The following is a 22,751-nucleotide window of genomic DNA, read 5'->3' as shown; positions in this document are numbered from 1 at the left end:
CAGAGCACATACCCTCCCCAGTGTCTATCACCCAGTCACCCCATCCCTCCCACCCCACCCCCCACTCCAGCAACCCTCAGTTTGTTTCCTGCGATTAAGAATTCCTCATATCAGTGAGATCATATGATACATGTCTTTCTCTCATCAAACCCATTTTAAAGGCGAAGAATCTAAGGTGGAGAAAGAGCGGTCCCCTGGCAGATGACAGGATTCTAGACTTCAACCCAGCTTTGTTGGCCTCCCTACTGGTGGAGGAAGGGTTGGCTTCCTGCCAGGAGCCCAGGACTCATCCCAGGGGAGGGCTCACATCCTCTTGGTGAGTCACCTGCACTGCAGCTGCCCGGGGAGAGGGGGGCCCACCCCCACCCCCAGCAGTGGCCACCCTGTTCCTTGCTCCCACCCCAGCCTAGTGGGCTGAGCTCTGCACAGGGGGCCACAACAGAGGGCCTCTGCGTGAACGTTACCAACAAGCTCCCCAGCATCTCTAGCTTCATCCATATTCATACAGTGAATATACACCGCCTGCCAACTCGCCCTTGAGGGAGAATTTATAGTCCCTTGTTGGATAGAGAGCTGTTTACTCAGGAGGGTGATTTTTTTTTTTTTAACAGATTACAGAATTGCACAGCTGATTAGGGTGCATTTGTGTCACGCCAAGAACTCTTCTCAGTGGTTTAAATATCCTAACTCATTTAATCCCTACAGTAGTTCTAGAAGGTGGCTATGATTAGGATCATCCCCATGAGACAGATGGAGAAACTGAGGCCAGGGAAGTTAAGTAACTTGCCCAAAGCCCTGGAGCTGGAAAGTAGCAGAGCCTGAATTTAAACCCAAGCAAACTGGCTCCAGAGTCCTTGCTCTGAACCACTCTCCTACCCTGCCACTCAGCGGTTTTGCGGCCCTGAACAAGTTACTCTACCTCGTGGAGCCTTTGCTTCTGAAACATAGAACGAGAATAATAATACGCATCTCAGGAGCCGTGAGGATGAGAAGAAATCACTTTGGTGCCTGGGCCATTATGGCCGGTCTGCCCACACCCTTCCCTTCTGAGAAGGGCATCTCCTTTTGGAGGGGACAGGGATCCTCCCCCACTCCAATCCTATAGGTCTCCTGGTGAGGAGTGGGTCTGAGACTTCAGTGTTCCTCCAGGGGCTGTCCCGTCAAAGCTGCCAAGCTGTGAGGTGTGGGGATCAGGGAGGCTGTGGGGGTGTCATCCAGCAGCCCACAGGAGAAGAGCTGGCGGGGAAAGAGGTGAGGGGAGAAGGGCCCGGGAGCGGGCCGGGGCTGGGGGTGCTCTGGCCCACCAGCCCCCTCACCGGCGCTGCCCGTCCCGCAGTTTGGCTCTGAATGGGGTACCTGCCTTGTCTAACCAAGATGGAGTTGGCTTTCTGCTGTTGGCCATGAAAAGAGCTGTCATGGGGCACCTGGGTGGCTCAGTCAGTTAAGCATCTGCCTCTGGCTCAGGTCATGACCTCAGGGTCCTGGGTTCAAGCCCCATGTAGGGCTCCCTGCTCAGCGGACAGGGAGTCTGCTTCTCCCTCTCCCTCTGCCCCTCCCTCTGCTTGTGCACCCTCTCTCTGTCTCTCAAATAAATAAATAAAATCTTTAAAAAAAATAAAAAAGAAAGAAAGAAAGGAGCTGTCATGTTAGGGCTGAGCTCTGTGCAGGGCTAAACAGGACTACTCTTTAAGCATCGACAGTTGATATTATGACTGTTATCACTCCCCAACTCCTTCCTCAGCTTCCCCTCCATGTTCTTCTACCTTCTCGTGGGAAATGGGGAAGAGAAAGAGAGAAGGAGCCCAAGCCGGGGGGCAAAGGGCCCTGGTCCCCTCCTCTCACTTCCTTGCCTTCTTCCTCCAGCCATCCACCAAACTCTGGAAGGCTCCAGCGTCCTCCTAACCGGCAGGGAGGGGCCTTGGCCCGCAGCAGAGCAGGGCTGGACAGGTTCGAAAGGCCCCCCAGAGCCGCTGCCTTGTTCTGCCCCAAGAAAAACCGCCACTGTCACCCAGGGCCTCAGCCAGGTGGCATGGGGAGAACAAGTCTCACTGAGGCAGACAGAGCTGGTGACACTTCGTCCACAACGGGGCAGCCCCCAACTAGAGACACAGCAGCAAGATACACCAAGGGCCCGAGGCAGCAGAAGAGGAAGGAAGTCCCAGAGGAAGAGAAAGTGAACAGGGGATGCACCCAAAGGGAAGTATGAGACAGGCTAGCAGAGGAGAGACAAAGAAAGGGGCCGCACAATGAACCGAGGTCAGCCGGGGCCAGAGTCCCCACAGAGACCGAATGCGAGGCAGGGAAAAGGAAGGACACAGGTGGCAGAGCAGAGAGGCGGGGACTGCTGAGAGACAAGACAATCTGCTCTGGAGAAACCTCAAACAAGCCTCCAGGCCGCTGTCCTCCCTGTGAGGCCCTCGTGGGCCTCCACCCATGCCTGCCTCCGTTGCCTCCACCCTAGCCCTGCATGCCCTAGTCACGCAGATGCTCCAAAGAGCAGAGAAAGCAAAATGCACTGGGCGGGCGGTGGGGGGGTGAGGAGGAAGGTCAACAGACCACTGCCGCTCCTGGGGAGAACATCTGGAGCCCCGCATCCCCCCCCCCAGCTGCAGGGCTGCTGCCCAGTGGAAGGCACGTGCACTCCGCTGTCCAGGCAGCCCGCTGGACAGGGTGCGGGAGCCTGAGGCCCAGCCCCGATGCCCAGCCTTCTTCCAAACCCAAAGTCCTTCTGGGAGAAGCCACTGTCTCCATGAGAAGTCCCCTCGGTGTGTCCCCTGGGAGGGCCGGGCCCTGAGACTTGGCGGGGCCAGGCAGACTTCTGCAAAACCAGGGTACCATGCCTAGGGCAGCCCTAATCCTCCCGCCTCTTGGGTTTAGGGGGCTTTGGGACAAGATGGACCAGGACGGAGACTCTTCCACCCCAGATCTCCGAGTATACCTGTGGCTGCTGTGAGGGAAACGGGGAGCAACTGTATTTGGTGCACCCCCCGACCCCCACCCTGCTCCTGATCCCTGCCCATGGTGGCCGAAGGTGCCGGGGGTGGCGACGGCGGTGTTGACGACGCTGACCATTTGTAAGACAGCCTACTTCCCAGACAACCTCCCAAGGCTAGCTCACAGTTCTGCCCCCTCCTGCCCAGCTGCCGCACCCTGGTCTCTGTCCGCAGCCCCCGCCCCCCCACAGCGGAGGCCGGGCGCCCTGCCGCTCTGCCCTGCCGACGGTCAGCGCATGCCTGCTGCAGCCGGGCAGTGTCCCAGGCCAGTTGGAGGGATCCTGTCCATCGGGGTTTGGGGAAGCCAACGGAACTACTGGCCCAACCCCCGGCAGCCTTTCAGGGGGGGCTGCCCAGCTGCAGATCCCTCTTTCTCTGATGAGGCTCGGAATTAGATCCGGGTATAGAACCGAAAACCACTCCTGCTCCAAAACAGATCCACACCCACAACTTTCTCCCAAGGGAAGATGTTTTAATTTCACCAAATGCTTCTTTTCAAAGGTAAATAACTTCTCATCCTAAGGGTCACGTCCATTGTCGCCTGAGTCTTTAAATCAGATTGCTTTCCACAGCTGCCATCTGCCTGCACGTAGGTGGAGCAAAGAAAGGTAACGTTGCAACAAGGGGTAACTTTGGAAGGAACGGCGCTATTATCCTTCCAGGAAACAAGCTAATAAACCTTTACTGACGGCCTACTTTTGCCCAGGAACCATCACTGAGGGTACTAGAATGACACAGTCCCCCTCCAGGAGCTTACGATCTAACCCAGTCCACAGGGTAGCCTCCCAGCCTCCACACTCTATCTGTGGCAGAGTCCAGGCCATGCTGACTCCTGCGATATCCCTCTGATCTGGACTTCTCTTCCGTTGCTCACTCCACTCCAGAACCTTCAGTGCTGAGCCTCTGGTGGCTGCAGGAGCTTGCCTCATATGACAACAGCTGTCCCCACCTTCAACCCCCTCCTGCCCGTCCGTCCCGGACAGACTGACGGCTGCCTGATTAATCTGCCTCACCGGTATTCTGATCACTTCCCTCTCAAACTCAAACACATTCATGGTGCCCCAGTATCTCATTCATTTTTTTAAAAATAGAAACTTTTACTGTGGCCCTCTAGGTCTATCCCTTTTCTCCTCTTCTAGTATCTTCTCCCAGACTTCCAGCTAAGACAGTCGACTCCAGTCTCCTGCCAAGGGTGCACTGATCTCCAGGCCCCTGCGTATTCTGTTCCCACCACTGGGAATGCCCTTCCCTGATGCACAGCCAAGGTTGAGAAAGTTGTCTTTGTCCAACTACCACTGCAGCCTAGGGACAGAACTCTACACATCTTTCCCCAGACTTGGCGAGCACCTGTTGCCTGTTGTTAGCACAGATTTGGCACAGAGCACTTTCTGCTTTATGCTCTCTCCTTAACGAGGCTCCCCTGGCTGAAAAGTCTCCGTGCTGCCCCATGACTTGCAAGAGCTGAGGCAGTACAGCCGGCCAGTTTTGGGGGGAGGAGGGGGCGCTGAAAGGGGCCGAAAACCCGGTCCTGTCAACATCAACAGTGATGATTCACGCTGAGAGTACGTACCCTTGATGGTGACGTGGTGTGATGAAAATAGCATTTCACCTCCGTGATTTTCCTCCCCAAAACCCGTAAGCCCAGTCGAACCAGGAGAAAACCATCAGACAAATCCAAGGCCGAGGGGTATCCTACAATATACATGACCCGTCCTCCTCAAACCCGTCAAGGTCATCAAAAACCAGGCTAGTCTGGGAAACTGTCACAGCCAAGAAGAGCCAGAGTCAGAACGACTAAACATAATGTACTGTTCCAGATGGGATCCTGGAACAGAAAAGGGACATTGGGGAAAACTAAGGAAGTCTGAATAAAGTATGGACTCTAGTTAATAATAATGTATCAATTGTGACAGACGTACCACACGAGCATAAGATGTTAAAACCTGGGGAAACCAGGGGCGCCTGGGTGGCTCAGTTGGTTAAGCATCTGCCTTCGGCTCAGGTCATGAGCCCGGGGTCCTGGGATGGAGCCCCGCATCGGGCTCCCTGCTCTGCAGGGGGAACCTGCTTCTCCCTCTCCCTCTGCCTACTACTCCCCCTGCTTGTGCTCTCTCTCTCTGTCAAATAAATAAAATCTTCAAAAAAAAAAAAGAAAAAAAACTTGGGGAAACTGTGTGCAGGGGGGATTATGTTGGATCTCTCTGCACTATCTGCTCAATGTTTCTGCAAATGTATAATTGTTCGGCAACCCTAACCCTAACCCTGTTCCAAAAAAATCAAATCTGTTAAAAAAATAATACAAAATTTTCAGTTCAGTTAAAAACAAAATAGCCCCCAGCCCCATCCCATCACTCGCACATCTGTTCACCTTCCTGGCAAGCAGCGTGGAGCCCTGTGCCCTGTTCATGGCATCTGATGCTCCCGTTAATAGGAGCTAGGCTTTTATGGTTCAGAACCACAGAGCCAAAACCCAGCAAAGGCTTTTAAAGCTGCATTTAAAACAAGTGCTTTGGGTCCAACCAGAGGTCACTGATGGATCTGTGGCCTCCAGAGGAAAAGGCAACCTGTTCCCTTGATTTGCATTTTAAGTGCCCCTCAAATAAACATTAAACATCAATTATTCTGTTTAATAACCTAGCTTGGAATGACTGGCCCCCTTACGAAGTTCCAAAGAGGGGCTGATGAACAGAGAGGACTCACAGCCTGAGACTGAGGAGAGAGTGGAGGATAGCGATGCTGGAGGAGGCCCGAGGGGCTCACGGCGGCTGCGACACGTTACTGAATTCCCTGCATTGCCCGCATGCGTAGCAGGGCACCTCGGGCCCAGACCATCATGCTGACCCCTCCAAGGGTGGCCCCTTCCTACTGGGTCCCTCTCATTGCGTTGCAGGACCTAGGGCCTGGCGGGCCTCCCCGAGGGGCCCCATCTCTGGGTCTGCCCCACCACCCTCCTTCACTCATGGAGGAGGACGATGCCCCCACAGCTGGGAGGCTGGAGGCTCCACAGGTCCCCTGCCCCAAAGCACTTTCTCTAGAGCCCGGACCCAATCCAGCCTGGCTGCCCAGGGGGCGTGGGAGAGGCAAAGCTCCTCTATTAGAGAGGAGCTATTATTTTAACCCAGAGGCACGTTACCCTTAACGTGGAGTTCCTTCTGGGAAGAGAAACATGGTCAAAGGAAGAAAAGAACCAACCATGAAAAAAAATAAGGCCCTTTCCTTAGAAAGGGACACACAGAGTTCACAAATCACGAACACAGGCCTGGTTTCTAAAAGGTTCTCTGGAAAGACCCCAAGCTGATCCACCAGTGGGGGCACAGTGCCCTCCGTCGCCCCACTGTCAGCACCAGCCATGAGTGTCCACGGCGCCACGCCAGCCCTCACCAGCCCGCAGAGGCAGGTGCGTGGGGCAGGGTGGTGTGGCCGGCTCCGCCACCGGCCAGTGACACAAGCCGTCCAAGTGAGTCAGGGAGCGGGGCTGCGGCCTGCTGACGGCAAGCACAGGGGCCCGGGACCCGTCGCCCAGGGGAACTCCATCCAGTTCCGGGGAATCTGCACAGAAGCCCCGGGCCAGAGCCCCAGCGGGCTGGGCAGACGTGAGTGAGTCAGGCCAGCCAAGGGATCACCTCCTCCGCATGCCTGCTAACAAAGGCCCCTTCAAGAGAGGCTGGACAAGCAGTCCCAGAGGCAGAAACAGAAACTCGAAGCAGCTGCCAGGGCCGGAGGCGTGGGGCCAGGCCCACGTCACCCCACAGGCAGACCACAGGACCAGGCAGCTTGGCCAGCCCCCTTGCACGGCTCTACCCACCAGCCCAGCTCCGGGAAAGCACAGCTCTGGCCTGCGTGTTTGAGCCCACAGAGTGCTTTTCATGTATTCACATTGCCTTGGTTCACAGTGGCAGTGGCTTGGGGACAAACCCTGACCCACAGGCCTGCATACCTGGAAACTGGCCCTACCTCCAGATGGTGAAGGTGGGTGCAAATGCACGTAGGGAGGATTTACCCAACCTTGTTTGCCTCCACTGCAGGAAACACACTGTCCCCTCGCTCCTGCCACACATCCTCCTTCCGCTGCTCCCCCTGAACCAAGGCCCCCACCCCTTCCCACGTGTGTCTCCCCCATCAGACTATGGACTCCTTGGGGAAAGAGGCACATTCTGGGCATCTCTGGAGCTCTAACACTTAGCACAAGAAATGTCAATGATGCAGGGAATGGTGTTCAGGATCATTATCCCTTGTAGTTATAAGCCAATCCAAGCTCAGAACAACCTGAGCATCTGCATAGGATTTTTAAGGAATTTAAAACCTCTCTCAGTGCCTCTCTCCCTTCCACTGCCTCATTTCTGCTCTCTGGGGCTCTGTCACCAAATGGAATGATGAAACACCTTCCTTCCACTGATGTCAGACCTTGAGCAGCCTCCAGCCCTCGGATGGGGGCAAATTCTTGTTTTCTGGACTCTGCCAAAGGAACTGGGCACAGGGAGATGATACCTGGGCATAAAGGAGTGCACGCCCTCAGAGTGTGTGGTGTGCACCTGGGTGTGAGGGCCAGGCAGGGAGACAGCTCTGAGGGACAAGTGGGCTTTCCACACCTCCTAGTGGGTGAGGACTTTTTCCCATATGTTCAGTTCACACATGCTCACTGGACTTTCTCCATGTGTCCAGCACCACGCCGGGTACCGTGTGGGGAACAGACCTTGCCTTTGAAGAGGTCAGGAAGGTGGGGGGGAGAAGACACGTGTGGATGTCGCTAAAATGCACGCACGGTGGGCCGCCCACTCTCGGGGAAGAATCATCAGGGAGTTCAGCAGGCCAGGGAGGAGGAAAGCATTTCTGTTTACTGGGAATTCGGAAAAAACTATTTGAAAGAACGAGCACTTGAGAGGAGCCTCGAAGGCTGATTTAATAATAGTTACTCCGTTCTCATAATAATAATGTCATTACTATCATCGTCATCGTAACAGCTAATATCTACTGTTCGCTAAACGCCAGGCACCATGCTCAGCACCTTACAGAGCTCGCCCTGATTATCCTCACGCCCACTTGACAGATAAGGAAACTGAGGCTTAAAAAGTCAAGAAAACTAGGAAGCATCAGAACCCAGAGCAGAACCCAAGTCCGTGTGTCTCCCAAGGCCACCAGCCCCTGCTCCGCGGGGCCAGAGTCAGGGCTCATCCCGGGCAGGACCTGAGTGTAGGCAGACGGGAGGCAAATACAAGGCCAGGGATGACCATCTGGGGACGGTGCTGGGAGCATGGCTGCAGCGAGGTTACAAGAGCCTGAGCGCCGGCGCCCGGCACCTGTCCTCGTTAATGGGCAAGGGAGAGTCGAGGGACGTGTGACGCAGCTGGACCCCCTCCGCGGGATGACTGGGAAAGTGGATCGGGGCCGACAGAGTGAGAGAAGGGGCCGTCACAGTGGTCTGGGTGTGAGACTGCAGCTGGGCGAGGTGAGAGGGTGTGTGGGCAAGGGATGGAAGGTTAGGTATGTGTCAGAAAGGGAACGTGTGTGCACGTGTGAGCCCACGTGTGCATGAGTGCCAGGCCCTTCCTGCGGAGGAAGGTCGCAGAGCCGTCCCGATGGGAGGAAGGGACAGGGTAAAGCAACCGATCCAGCTGAGCAGTAGGGCTCTGGGAGTGGGGGACTGCCATTTCACAGCTCCGCTGGGCCCTGAGACGCCCACCCAGCCCAACGCATCCAAGGGACTCAGTGGCCATTTGTTAAAAGGAGGCCGTGAATTAATCTGGTCTCTTCGGAGCCTGGCTTTGGCCTCCGGTTGTGTGGGGGTCACTGTCATTCCAACTCCCTCCTGCTCGGCCCCCTTTGACCCAAGTCAGATGTTCTAAGCAGCGGGAACAGCCACATTCCCATGGCCCAGCCTGGTCCCCAGGGCCCTAGCCCCCTTCCTGGACTTCATGCTCCCCCTTGCCCTGAATATCTTTGTAACAAACGTGTTCCTGTGTGGGCTCCAAGCTGACTTCATACTTCCCCAGGTCAAGGTCTTCCCTCCTCCCTCCTATTCCAGAGCAAAGAGGATACTGCCAAACTGGTTCCAGGCTTTTGTCTGGGCCAGAGATATTCTGCTGCTCATCAGGGACAGAGGGCCCTGTTCAGCTCCTCTGGCCACAGTTACCAGCTGGCCAAAGGCTCTCCCTCCCCGGGATTTCACAGACCCAAGACCGGTGGCCCTGGATCTCATCCTCACCAAGGCCGGCTCTTTGAACGCTCTTCCCAGCCTGTCTGCATCCTGGCAGAACAAAACAGGTAGACCAATGTCTAGGAGGGGCCGGCTCCCACAGCCAGAGGGAAGAAAGCCCAGTCTCAGCTTCTGGAGCACCTCCTGTCCGACCAGCTGGAAGGGGAGACTTTGTCCAAAGGAACCAGAGACCAGCCCCTTTCCTGCTCAGCTCAGCTGCAACCCCTGTATTATGAAATAATGAATACAACTGGGCACCTGGAGAGAAAAGGGCTCTCTTTCAAGACTGTATAATCTACAAAAAATTAGAGGAAGCAATGCTTTAGAAATCATGGAATCTAACCCCCTTACTGACAGATGTAGAAACAGGTCTAAAATTGTGGAGGCTTCCACCTGCTTGAAATCAATCTAAACCATTTCTGACTTCCCCGAAAAGCTCCGTTTGCGTCCAAAAGGATATCTGTGGAATGAATGCACTTGCCCTTGGGACAGAGCCAGGACTAGAACCTGGGTCTGTGCCTCCGGGCTCAGAGCCTTGTTACCACAGGCTCTCTGCCTCCAGGGACTTCGCCTGTCAAGACTGCTTTGCTTCCTCCAGGGCGCTCAGGCGCTGGGGCAGAGGTGGGTGGGTGATTTGTTAGACAGTGAGTCCTAGGGGCTGCCTGGCACAGTCTGCCCTCCAGATGGCAGCCAGCTAAGTCCAACAGGACTGGGGAGCCGGGGAGCGTGTGCTCTGATTTAGGGCAGATCCAGGTGGGCTGGCTCACCTAAGGCTGTGGGAAGCTTCCAGAGGCGAAGGAACAGCTCTTTGTCCCCTCCCTCTCCTTGCCACACCCTCCAAGTCAGTATCATGGAGCAGGCTCTTTGCTCACTAGGGTACCCACCTTGGGCATTTGGAAGGGACATCTCAGTCCCCAGAGGACTCCTGGCAAGAGAGAAAAGAAGACAAGAGATGTGGGATGGGAGTGTGTGTCACAAATCCCAGCTGAGCAGCCAGAAGGCCTTGGCCACCACTGGGTGCGTGATCACTACGTGATGTCCTGAGTGGATGTTCCCTCAAGGCCCCTCTGGCTCTGAGAAATCTAGGATTCTCTTCTTCCTCACCCGAGTGTCCCCAGCGATTAACACCTGGTAGGTACTTAAAACAGTTCACTGAATGATTGAAATGGACCCTCCGTCAGTCCAAAGAGCCCAGAGGCCAGGAAGGCCATTCTTCCCTCTGTGTCTATCACTTGAACACCATAGAAGCCATGCGGTTCTGGAGAAGCCCTAGCAATGCAAGAGCCCTTTGCGAACCGGCTCCTTCTCCTAGGTGCACAGACATGGCCGGAGGAGCCACAGAAAGCAGGAAAATGTGCCTACAGGGGAGAGGGTGGCCGGAAGCCCAATGGGAGCAGATGGCCCAACTCGTACCGTCTTATTGCCTAGCTCCTCTCTTTCCCGCTCTTTCTGGCTTCCCTCTCCTCCCTGCCTTGTCTCCACTCTGTGTCTTCTCCCTGCCCTCTCCCACCCCCTTTGCTCTCTTGCTCAGCCACAACCCGTCCTCCCTCCTTTGTGGAGGCTCTGAGCCTTCTACTGGTCCCGGAGCTGCCGGATCCCGTTAGCCAGGAAGACTCGGGGGCTGAGAGGAGATGGCCAACTGGGGCCAGGAGCCTCAAACTTTCTCGGGGTCAGGGCAGGGAGAAAGCAGCAGCCGAGGGACTGAATTTCTGATCTGTGCTCAGCCTCTTGAGTTGAGGACCCAGAAGAGGGACTCCTCTTTGAGGGAATCTGGAAGTGCATTTCTCTCTACCTTCCTCCACAGGGTTCCCGGGGAGATGTCTTCCTTCCGTCCCGCCTGAGCCTTCCCCGACATACACTTCCCGGCACAGAGTTAGATGAGGCAGAAAACTGCCCTCTCTCTTCCAGCTTGAGACCTATTTAGAAGTCCTGTGTGTGTGTCATGGTTGGTGTGTGTGAGAGCATACACAGAGGGATGGCGGGGTGGTGTGCATGGTACTGAGGGTGCTAGAGTCCCCTGTGGTCTATGTACGGTGAATTTGGTGTGTTATTTGTGATATGATAAGACATGTATGTGTAGCGTGTTGATGGAGTGTGTGGCACAACAGAATGCGTGGGGTGTGTGTGTGTAATGTGGTATGCACGTATAAGTGTTTGGAGTGTTAGGGGCACGTTTGTGACGTGTTGTGGGGAGGACTGGAGTGGGTACACGGCCACTCAGTCCCGTGTGGGAGCTAGCTGTCCAGGGTCTCCCAGCCAGAGAAGCCAGGGATAACCAGTATCCAGGCAACCATATTGGGGGGAGGGGAGGAGATATGGAGGTGAGGAATGGGCAGGAAAAGGAAGGGAGGCTGGGAATTGAAGAGCAGTTTCCATGGCAACTACCAGGGAGGTCACGTGCAAAAGGCTAAGTTGCAGAAACAGATACACACATCCACACATCCACAATCCGAGGGCGCTGGGCCCCCAGGGTGGGGGTCCTTGCATAGAGGACATGGGCTGCCCACTGACCCATCTCCAAACCAGGAAATTCGGGCCCAGCCGGAGGGCGCAACGCCCAGGAGACAAAGGAAGTGGAGACAGAGGCCACGGTCTTGGGCAGAAGGCTCAGCAGCCAGCCCCCCATGTCTGGGGGTTGGCGGCAAGGGCCTGACCAGGCCCGTTCTCCAGCTCAGCTGCTCCCACCCTCGGGTGCTTTCTCTAACAGCCACCACTTGTAAGAGCCAGAAGCAAGCGCCAGGAGCCGGGGCTGCTCTTCCAAGTGTCCATGGAAGCCCAGCAAGACACAATGGGGGAGGCTCTGCCACGGGGGCTGGGCATGAGGAAAGGGGAGAATGGGGGATCAGGGAGGCCCCCTGGAAGAAAACAGGGCTGGATAAACAAGAAGGAAAAAAAACCAAAAACAACCAATGCAGACATTCTCATGAATCCCATGCTCTGGAACCCCAGCCCTTCTTTACCTTCTCCCCATCCCCTTGCCCACCGCCCAGCCTCAGCTCCCATGCCGCCCAACACCAAACCAGCCGCCCCATTTTGTATTGCTGGTGTGTCTACACTCGCATCCAGCCACCTCCCCGTCTTCACATGCCCACGCTCAAGTGTCCACAGCCTCCCAGTAACAAAGGGGAAACTCCCGCTGGATACAGGGTGGGAGCTGCCCCTTCCCTTTCTCCAAAACACCGTAGCTCCGAGCTCCCGGCAGCGGCCGGCGCGCTGCCGGCCACCGGCTTCGCCCCCACCGCCGCGGCCGGCCTCCCCAAGGCGGCCGCGCTCCCCTTCCGACGCCACCTCCGCGTTTACAGCCCCGGCGCGTTTCCGCCGCCCGGGCCGCCCCGGGCCCGCGAGGGCCGCTCACACCCACCGAAACAAACAAAACCCGGCAGCTCCCGGCGCCCGGCCTCGCGCCCTCCTCGGAAGAAGAGCCCAACTTTGCCTCCCGCGCCGCCGCCTACCTGCACAGCGCGGGCCCGTCGCAGACGATCCCCGGAGGACGCACGGAGTCCGAGGAGCCTGGGAGTGGCGGGGCTGGGGGCAGGGCGGTGGGCGAGGCTCTCGCGTGTTTCCCGCCTCCCCTCCTGCGCAGGGCTGGGGCGGGCGGGCGGGCGGCAGCGGCGCGGCCGGCGGGGGTGGGAGAGGGGGGCGGGGCTCGGCCGGGCCGGGCTCGGGGACGGGCCGCCGCCGTGTCACCGGCTGGCGTCGCGCGCGCAGCCCCTCTGCTCCCCGCTCCTGGGAGGGTGAGGGGGGCCGCGTCTCCGAGGGCGGGCCGGCTCCAGAAGCAACAGGAGACTGCCGCCGAGGGGGCGGGCCCGCGCCCGGGATTTGCCACCAGCCGCGGCTTTTTGGTTTCCTTCTCGGGAGGGGTGGGAAGGCAGCGAGACAAACACAATGACAGAGCTAGTGTCTCTCCGAAATAGTAAACTGAGGGGAACGGGAAAATAACCCAGCACCAGACACAGCAACCCACGTTAATTGGGAGGCTTGGCAATTAAGGGGAATGTGTACCCGAAGCATGAATGGCGTGTCGTGGGCGCCTGAGCGCGCTCTGGTTGTAGTTGTCATTTCCAGCTAGAGCCTGGGGTGGGGGGCTCACCCGACTGACAGGTGTGCTGCCCAGAACCCCCTTTCCAGGGCCCCTCATCCTGGCCCCGCCGGGTCGCAATCCTGCCGCCCACCCCAACCTCAGCCTCCAAATTCAAGATGACAGCTGAATTTCAAGATGCAAATCCTGGCTCTGCACGTCTACCCGTGATGTAACCTTGAGCCAATGGCTAAGGGAAGCTCTTGCGCCTCAGTTTCCTCACAGGCGACAATGGCTGTGGGAACACTCACCTCCGGGGAGGCTGAGCCCAGGAGCTCAGAGGGAGTGCTCAACAAACCAGCCGCCACTGAGAGGAGCAGGGCTTGTAGGAAGGGGCCGAGTCAGGGGCTGGCAGAGACCACAGAAACACAGCTGACCACTCGGTTGGGAGCCAGGAGGCCATGCTGCCTGCCACAAGGCTGCCCAGGCTGAGCCAGGACTGGGGCAGACAGGATGAGGGGTGTTTCCCGAGAGACACTGTAATTATCCACACCTAGGCAGGGCCACAGGGACTTCCTTGAAGACCCCCAACCCTGGGACCAGGGGTACCGCCGAGAAGGGGCCCAGCCCTACCTCTAACACCCCCAACCGTCAGCCTTAGTATTTTTATTTGCGAAAGGAAGGAGACTAGATACTCCTAAGGCCACTTCTAGCTCTAACCCTAGATGATTTGATTATTTCAACAAATGATCAGGTCTCAAAACCCCAAGGTAATCATGAATTCAAAAAGGCTTTGCACAGATTTGGAAGCCCTAAGTGGCTACTGAGAACAAGTAGGTAGCCCAAGGGAGACCAACAGGATGACAGTTCTGACCCATTGAGCACAGGACCTTGGACAAAATGGCCATGGTTCTGAGACAGTCCCCAAGTTCTGTGGATGGCTCTGAAAGCTAAAGCTCTAAGCCTGGCTGCAATCTTGCCGATCCATGAGACTTGACACAGACCCTGTCACCTTTCTGTCCCTGAATTTTCCTCCACAAGGGAAGATTTGGTGACAGCTGTCTTCCCTCTTCCTTTGCGTTAGGTGGTGAGAGAGACGAAACCACACCACTTGGTAGGCCCACGACCTTGGGCAAGCAGATTAATCCCTCCCAGATGACCTTGAATGTTGCCTTTCGGCCATTTCTCTGTGCTGCTCTTCGGAGTTCCTCCTGGTGGGGACACATCAAACCCAGGCTTTGCAAGCCTGTTTGGGGAAAAAAGGAACTCCAAAGCCAAGTCACCTGGAGTAGCAGCCCCTTTCCCGGCAGAAAATTCCAAGGTGTTTGGCGAGATTACTTCCTGGATGCAGCTGTTAGCTCTGCTGACCAGGGGCATGGCATGGAAGGAGCCACTGTGGCCCTTGAGCAGGGGCGACAGGCTGGGGTAGGAAACAGATACTAGACCAGGCAGGCCTGGTAGTTCCTGGGTGAATCCAGCTTTTATCCTCAGGACAATGGGAAGCCACTGAAGGGCATTAGGAAAACTGTTGCAAGCAAGAACTGGGGAGTGGCTGGCTTAGGATGTAGGGGGACCCCACAGCGACGGGTCAGGGGCTGTGAGGAGAACAATGCTAATGTGAAGTTGCAAAACGGGCCTGGCCCCCCAAATGAAGAGAACGTGGCTTCTCTGAAGGCCCTGGGAGCAGAGAGAGAGAGAGCTGGGGCAGGGGCGCACAGCCATGGTGGAAGTAGGACAAGAAAGGCTAGAAACCGTTACTAAAACGCTCCCCACGCGGACAGAATTGGAGCCATGAAAAGACCTAAGGCTCAGAAGGATAGCCTAACTGTTGGGAGCACAAGGGACAGCTTCACGCTTTAAAGCTTGGGCTGAGCTAAGTAACTCACAACTGTGCTACTAAACACTAAAACCCCGTGTGGGTAGCACTCGCCTCGTCCCCAGGCACTGTGGCAAAAATAGCCTTTCAGCATGTCAGCACCCGGGACACAGGGCTGCAGACCGACTGACTGGAAGTGGAGGGCCAGCAGGGAAAATTAAAGGGGCAAGACCAGAAATCTTGGGGAGAGACCCCTGCCTCTCCTAGCAGGTAACCCTCCAAGGTGGCTTTTGGGTGCATCCTCGGGTGCAGACTGAAGCATCAGTCTGCCCACCAACTGCTACTTTCAATCCACTCACATTCACTTTGCTTTATAGAAGTTCGAATGTACCACCTCCCCCCAGCCAAATGCTGAGCCCTCAAACCCCAGGAGAGAACCGTTTAAGTCCTTGTCTGAAAGAGCTTGCTCACTTCCAAACTGCTCCTTGAACCTGGTCCCTTCTGCCCTCCCTGACCTGTCTTTCTTGAACCCCTCCGACTTCTCCCTCAAGCAGTTCATGTGGGGAACTTTGTCGCTTTACACAATTCCTGGACCATCCAATCCACAGCCATGGTTTTGCCATCCGCTTAGGGCCGATGGCCCTGCACTCTCCAGCCTGGTCCTCATCCCCAGAGACCTAGAGGAGTAATCCCCAGGGACCCAGCACTGCTCATGCTGAATCCATCATTTGACTCTCCCCACACCCCAAAAGTGCTTCCCCTCCTGTGTCTTTCTTGAATTCCTAAATGGCATTGCCCCCACCCAGTCACTCACCCGGGAAGTCATGTACCATCCTTACTCCTCTCCCCCAACTGCTTCTGTTCTAGATCAGTTCTCTCTGCTGCTAGATGCCTGCTGGAGACTCTGCCTTAGTCTCCCCACCCCCTGGCTGTCAACTCTTCAGTATTTTCTGCAGCTCAGATGTGACTCAAACCTTCAGCAGCTCCGTGTCTTCTACACACTACAGTCCAACTTCTTAATACAACGTCCAGTCTTTACAACACAGTACCCACCCATCTTCTGTGCTTCATCTCCTGACCCCACTCTTTGCTCGGCCTTCCCCATCCCATCCCCACCCCTGTCACCCCAGTCCTTACAAATGCTGTCCCCCAGCCCAAGAGGGCCACCCACAATGATCTGAATATGCTGCCTGCTTGCCTGCCCCCAATCTTTGCTCGTATAGTTTCTCTGCTTAAAACATCCCCTTTTTCTCTTCTCCCCTTGTGAGAATCCTACCTACTCTGCAAAGCTAAATCCAAACATCATCTTATTGAAATTAAGGCCGTCTTGTCCTGCTGTCACGAACGAACGGTGTTGTGACTCTGCATTTATAATGGTGCATATCATCGTCTGGCTTTTACTATGTATAATTGCCTGTGTGTGGCCTTAATGGACTGGGAAGTCCTTGGGGGCAGCCTGGCCTCTCACTCCATTTGTAAACCCCAGTGTCTTGCCTGGTGACCCATCTATAACTAGTTGAATTCAAGGGAATTGTAGCTCCCAAGACCCTGCACGATTGTGTCCCAGCCAACCTCTCCAGATTCACCTTGAACACTTTCTCCTCTTCTCCTTCCTACTTCTCCTCCTCTTCCTCCTCATCCATTTTTTGTCAGAAATATGAATGTGATGCCTAGAGATAAAGCAGCCTTCTTACATTCCAGAGTTCTTGTCACCTGAGAAAATTCAGCTCCCATTACAGAAATGTAGCTGGTTTTCTGTTCCATGTAGCCAACACAGTCCTAACTGGCACGAATAGGATGGAACACCTCGGAAGGACAGCCTTGCATCATGAGAAAGCAGCAATTCAGCACGAGCGAAGCTTTCTCACCTGGAAGACCCCTACCTGCCATTTACACTAGCACACACCTAACACATACCAACCCCAGCACCTCTCTTCCTGGAGCCGGCCCCCCCAGAGTGCCCCCTTCCTTAGCCACCTTTATAGCAGGATCTGGATTTTGAGAAGGGAAGAATGCAAAGGCAGGCAGAGTGGGGGAGGTCTGAAATAAAACTTCACCCTCTCTTCTCACAGGAAAACTATAACATATGTCAGGAAACAAGGCACGCCAGAGCATGCATGAGATTTGTTTCTAAGTGAAAAATCCACCCCAGTGCCATTAGTCTAGAGAACTAATTCTGCCTGATTAACTTAAACTTGCCGTGTAAGTGTGAAGTGTCACCTCAAGGTGCCAGTCTCTAATTATGAGCATGCCTCTTCCAGAGCTGCTGGTTGTCCAAATCGAGCACATGACTACTCCTCCCCTCCCACCCCCCCCCCCACCCCGCCTTTCCACTCCACAAATATGCACCCATTTGTCTTTTCCCAGTGAATGCAAATGGGAGAAAACGAGCAATGTTGCCCTTTGGAGATAATGACGTTGGAAATTCAATACATAATGGCTCCCTAGACGAGACCAGAATAGCTTCGTGTTTCTGCTTTCCCCATGCACAGAGAAGCGGACAGCCTGTTGGCATAAGCAGGCGTCTGAACCCCCCACCCCTTCCGGAGTGCCTGGAGCCAACGTTTGTGAGGAGAGGCACCTGTTTATCATCATATACTTCCTTCAACCCACTGGATCCAGGCTCAGAACAGAGGCTGTAGCTGAGCTTTTGAGCCAGGAAGAACCATAGGGACCCAGCAGGCACCCCCATTCAGTCTCTTGACCAGCCCTGCAACCAGACAATAACCCACTAGCCCAGTCACGCATCCAGGCAAGAAAGACTTGCATCCACTTTTTCTCTTTTGCATCCCCCACTCCCACCCCCTCCCCAAAGCCTAAGCTAGAGTTGAGGGGAGCAATAAAAATGATCTGGGGCAGGCAGGTGGCTGAACTTTATAGCAGAGTGTTGTGTGAAGCCTGGAGACTAATTGCCATGAGGGGAAAGCAACTTCCGTGCAGGGCAAACTCAGTGCCTGTAGATAAAGCTGCATTTCTCCCAAGAAACAGGCAGGCCCGGCATCCTGGGGCAGTGCCTGGCCTGTCTTGGGAAAGGGGCTCATTTCTGATGGCAATGGGCTTCCAAGAGGGACGCCGGACAGGTCAGCAGACCACTTGCGGTCGTGGGGACACTATATCTCTTGTCTGTTTATAATGGACCCTTGGGTTCATTGACTTCTCCATCTCTCTCAACCCTCCTATCATTCCGTTCTCTCTTTGATGTTGTTGTTCATGTAATTGCCTCTCGGACCAAAGGTATGTTTGATGTCCACCATTTAAAGCATTATCTCTATTGATTTTCATCTTTCAGGCCTTGTATGGACTTTAGATGTGGCTGGTGGGAGGCGATGGGCATAAAACACTCACCATTCTGGCCATTCACTCAAATATTAAACATTTATATAGCCCTTGAACACAACTCCTTCCCGGCACATTGTTTAAAAGAGAGTCCACAATCGTCTTCCTAAGTTTAACTCAGAACCTTCAGTTCCCCAATCAGCAGGAGAGTTGCAATGATTTGACCGGGGCAATCCCCTAAGTGGGTTGCTCCTGGATGGTGAGTAACTTGAAGACAGGAAGGATGTCTAGTTTATGTTTTTTGTTTGTTTGTTTTGTTCGGGGGTGTTTTTAAGGTTTTTTTTTTTTTTTTCTTATTTTATGCTTTTAACACCTGGTCTCTAACACTTGCCAATATAATAGGTGGATAATCAGTACTTACTAATGCAAAAGATTAGAGTGATATTGACAGAGAAAACCAATGTGCATCGAGAACAAGACCCCCCAGACCAGCGCTGTGAGGCCATCTGAGCCTGCCTGGTCTGACCGGCAGACGAAAGGGGGAGGTGGAAAGCAGGCTTCCGGGGACATGGGCCACAGCAGACGCATTTGGAGACTGCTCTTAAATTATGGTAAGTTGCGTTTCCAAAGATGGCCTCGATGGTATCTCCCATCCCACGGGCTCTTCTGCAGCGCCGACCATGGCAAGGTGGCATCTGTCTCTCCTCCCTGCAATCTGGGCTGGCCGTGGGACTTAGTTTGAACAACAGAAAGAGGCAGAACGATCGCCGTATAACTTTTTAGATGGGGCCGTAAAAGAGCTGCAGCTCTGCCTTCAATGTTTGGAACACCACCTCTTGGAAGCCAGCCACCTTAGAAGAAGTTAGACTACCCTGCTGGAGAGATTGAGAGAGAGAGAGAACGTGGAGAAAGGACTGAAGCCACCTTCAGCGTTCCCATCTCAGCTCCTACTCCTCAGATCTTGAGTAAATAAAATGGTGGTTGTTTTGTAAGCCATCAAGTTTGGGAACATTTTGTTTTGCAGCAATAGATGACTCAAGCAAGGTGATTGGGCCCCACCCCAGACCCATGAATCTGATTATCCAGGAACAGGACCTGGGCATCAGCTTTTTAACAGCACCTGCCCAGGGCCAGGGAAAGAGCTGAGCCTCCCCGTGACTTCTCCCGTGGACGGCTTCATTCGTGGCTCGCAGACTCGGTGGGTCTGAAGCCCTAGAGCGCACAGTGCGTCTGAGCTGCAGGAACCCGGGCCAGGGACACACGTGGCAAGAGAGAGAAGGCCACATCTTGGATGAAACAGGGCACCAGAGAGCTCTGTGCACAGAGCCCTGAACAGAGCCACGGGATATCTGAACCGGATGAGGCCTTAGAGGACGTTTTGCAAATTGGGAGCCCACGGCCCAGAGAGGGGAACTGACTAAGTCAAAGTCACCTAGCTTGTTCGTGGCCCAGTCGGGACCAGAGCGAGGTCTTCTCAGTACTGGCCCACTCTTTCCCTTGCCCGTCTATCTCTCAGGATTTCTGTGTCCTGAGGAGTGAGAAAAACAGATGCTTTCTTAAATGCATGGTAACTATCTTAAAATATTAACTAAGCCTTGTACATGTGAGTACCAATTATTAATGTCCCAATTAATGTGAACATCCCAAGAGTATCCAGAGTAAGAGAAAGATCAGAATAAAAGGTGGAATTAATCTGGGCTGCCTTCCTAAAAGAGTTGACCTCTGAAGGAAGAGGATGGGGGTTTGAGGCAGGAAAAGAGCAAACCCAGGCACGGAGGTTGCAATGAGACACATGGGAGGTGCAGTCTGATCTACTTGGCAGGTTCAGAAAGGCCTGCTGGGAAGGAACAGGGATTTACAAGAGTCCATCTAGGGTCTGTTTTCTTATCTGGTTCCTCCACCCACGGAGGGGAGACGGGACTGGCGGCTGCCCAAAGGGGAGGGCCCATGGCACAGACTTCCTGAGCCCCCACCCACCCCGTTGGGCTGCTAAGAAAGCTGACCAGGGCCTGGGAGACAGCTCTGTGAACTGGGAAACTCTATCTGTGAGGCCAAGGCTTCTGAATCTGCTGTCAGAATTCTGCTCTCCACCCCCCGTCCCCTCGGAGTCCAACCCCCCGCTTTATCATTATAGGAGGCCCCAGAGACACCACCCAAGTGGGTTTATTTTTAGCTTCCTATTCTTTCCTAAGAGCTGCCATGCACAGAGCACATAACTTAAGTGTTCCCAGCTGCCCTGTGCTGAGGACTGAACAAAAGAGAAGGGATTTTGCTTGTAATAGGAGAGGTCAAGGCCAAGCAGACGGAAGAACTACCTTTGTCGTCAGAGTGGGCAAAACGAGTGAGGCTGGTCAATTTCTTTCTTTGGCAAATAATTCTCGCTCAGCGGTTGAATCGGTAACGCTGTCTGCAGGTTCCGCACTGAAGAGCAGGTTCCTTTGGAAAAGGAGTAAGAGGCTGGTAGGATGAGCATGGGGAGCCGCGAATTAGAATCCGGGACTGCTGGTCTTGAACAAGTCACCTGACTTCTCTGAGTGTCCATTTCCTCTCTGGGAAGATGGTATTAAGGCTGCTCTCTATTCCATAGGGTTCTTGTGGGGACCCATCAAGCTAACCCTCAGAAAGTACATGCTGCCTAGCAATGCCAATTGCTCAGTCAATAATCCTTTCTTGACTTCCCTGTCCTCACTAAACCCACTTTGACCAGCCCCAAGATAGAATCTGATCTTTAACTGACACCCACTATGACCCTACCACATGCCAGGCATGGAACGAGGCAGGTCACCATGTAACATGCCGCCTGCATCTGACCTTGACACCTTTGCAGACCACCAGGACCCTGGGTGCTCTGGGAGGGATGCAAGCATCACTGGCCCCACCCTGTGTCTGGGGGACCCTGATCAACCCAGCTGAACTCACCGAGCTGGCTCAGGTTGCAGAGCCAGGGAACTGCATGTCAAGCCACTGCCAATTTGAAGTGAGCATTTCCTGTATGCTGGCAGTGCTAATGAGTTCACATGCATCACCTCACTTAATCCGAAGATCAGCCCTGCGATGCAGACCCTATGATCCATCACCCCTATTTCCAAGACGGGGAAACTGAGCCCGAAAGAACTGAAGCAACTTCCTCAGAGTCGCCGAGTTGATAAGCGGCAGAGCCAGGACGCGAATCTGGGTGCAAATCGGGTACTCGTTTGGGGTTTCGTTTGGTGAAGATGCAACCTTAGTGCTTGGCTTTCAGGCACTCTGACCCCTTCTTCCCAGGAGGAGATTCCGCTCCCCGGGGCTCCCACCGTGCATGATCCTATGATACAAGGACACCTTCTCACAGCCACCAGCCACCCGCAAGCCCTGCCCTGTGTGGGGCCCAGGCCCTAGCACCTGCCCCGCCCTCTCTGTCTCTCCCTGCACACCAGAGCCGTTAGCCAGGGATAGGCAGGAAATTGTTCTATTTGCCCTGGCCATCAGCTTAGGGGCCGTGCAAGGAGGTATTTTTCCACTCTGAATAGGCCATTTCTCTTGCTCTCCCACTGTGAATTTCCTGCTTTCTGCACCATTGAGATTAGATTTCTGTCTGTGATAAAAGAAGGGCACCTCGTGGCTGCTCTGCCCAGGGACTGGTGAGAAATAGGGGCTCAGCTGGAGACCTATCTACCTATCTTCATTACCATCGTCATTTAATATCTGCTAAGTGGCCCAGAGTGCCTGCCCTAGACTTCGGAGTGCTTTGAGAGGACAAAGCCAAGAAGATGGGGTGAGTTTCCCGCCACGAGGATGCCTCCATGCAAACCTCCACCTGCAAGTCAAATATCCCAAAGCCTGTCCCACACAGGTGCATTCAGACACTCACGTCCTCTGGGAATGCTTTTCAAACTGATGTGCAAATCTCAACCGCCAGGGGTTAAATCACAAACTGCTGCCCACCGCCCCCCCCCCCCACCAAGGGGATGCTGATACTTCTGGTCAGGGGACCACACTTTGAGAACCAGCCACCTCATACACCCGCCAACAGCTCTCAGATGGCCACACATGTGCTCAAAGGCACGGGCATGTTCAGACACAAGGTCCTGCCTCCTCTTCAGCACCCGTGGGCCCCACGCTCCTGCCTCGCTCTCTGGGCTCCAACCTCTCTGGTCTTCTTTGCATTCTCCAAGATGTGCTCCTCCTGCCTCGGGAGGGAAAAGAGGTGGGAGAAGAGCGAATTGAGGGGGAAAGGCAGGAATGTGGGGAACGGCAGGAGATTCTCCTGGCAAGATGGTTCCCACTGAGGGTGGAAAAAGAGATGTAAAACTTTCTCTCCACTGGAACATGCGTCCTGCTAATCTCGGTCTGGTTAATGCCTCCTTAGCTTTCAGACCTTAGCCCTAAGCCCTTTTTCAAGGAAGCCTTCTCTGATTTCCTCTACTACCCTGGCCACCATCACTAGACCAAGGCAGAGCCCAGTTATAAGTGGCC

The 22,751-nt window shown here is 54.7% G+C and overlaps 2 protein-coding genes across 5 annotated transcripts in view; both read right to left on the bottom strand.

Moving 5' to 3' along the window:
* Positions 1 to 12,799, bottom strand: part of FXYD6 (FXYD domain containing ion transport regulator 6) — a 31,270-nt gene extending 18,471 nt beyond the window's left edge. The window contains exon 1 of one of the 4 annotated variants that reach the window (XM_081799395.1): positions 12,639 to 12,799. The gene's annotated coding sequence lies outside the window, so the exon portion shown is untranslated. Of the gene's footprint in view, positions 1 to 12,547; positions 12,572 to 12,638 lie in introns of those variants that run through there. The other 3 variants (XM_081799392.1, XM_081799390.1, XM_081799394.1) reach the window with 3 other exon arrangements.
* Positions 10,759 to 22,751, bottom strand: part of TMPRSS13 (transmembrane serine protease 13) — a 27,351-nt gene continuing 15,358 nt past the window's right edge. The window contains exons 11-12 of the mRNA XM_081797359.1: positions 12,639 to 12,696; positions 10,759 to 10,807 (exon numbers count right to left, since the gene is read on the bottom strand). Coding sequence (XP_081653485.1) covers positions 10,759 to 10,807; positions 12,639 to 12,696 — 107 coding nt within the window. The remainder of the gene's footprint in view (positions 10,808 to 12,638; positions 12,697 to 22,751) is intronic.

The sequence above is a fragment of the Leptonychotes weddellii genome, chromosome 11, assembly GCF_054177405.1.
Source record: "Leptonychotes weddellii isolate Sample4059 chromosome 11, ASM5417740v2, whole genome shotgun sequence".
In the NCBI taxonomy this organism is placed as follows: domain Eukaryota; kingdom Metazoa; phylum Chordata; class Mammalia; order Carnivora; family Phocidae; genus Leptonychotes; species Leptonychotes weddellii.
Note: the sequence above shows the minus strand (reverse complement) of the source record. Positions and strands in the feature narration are given on the sequence as shown.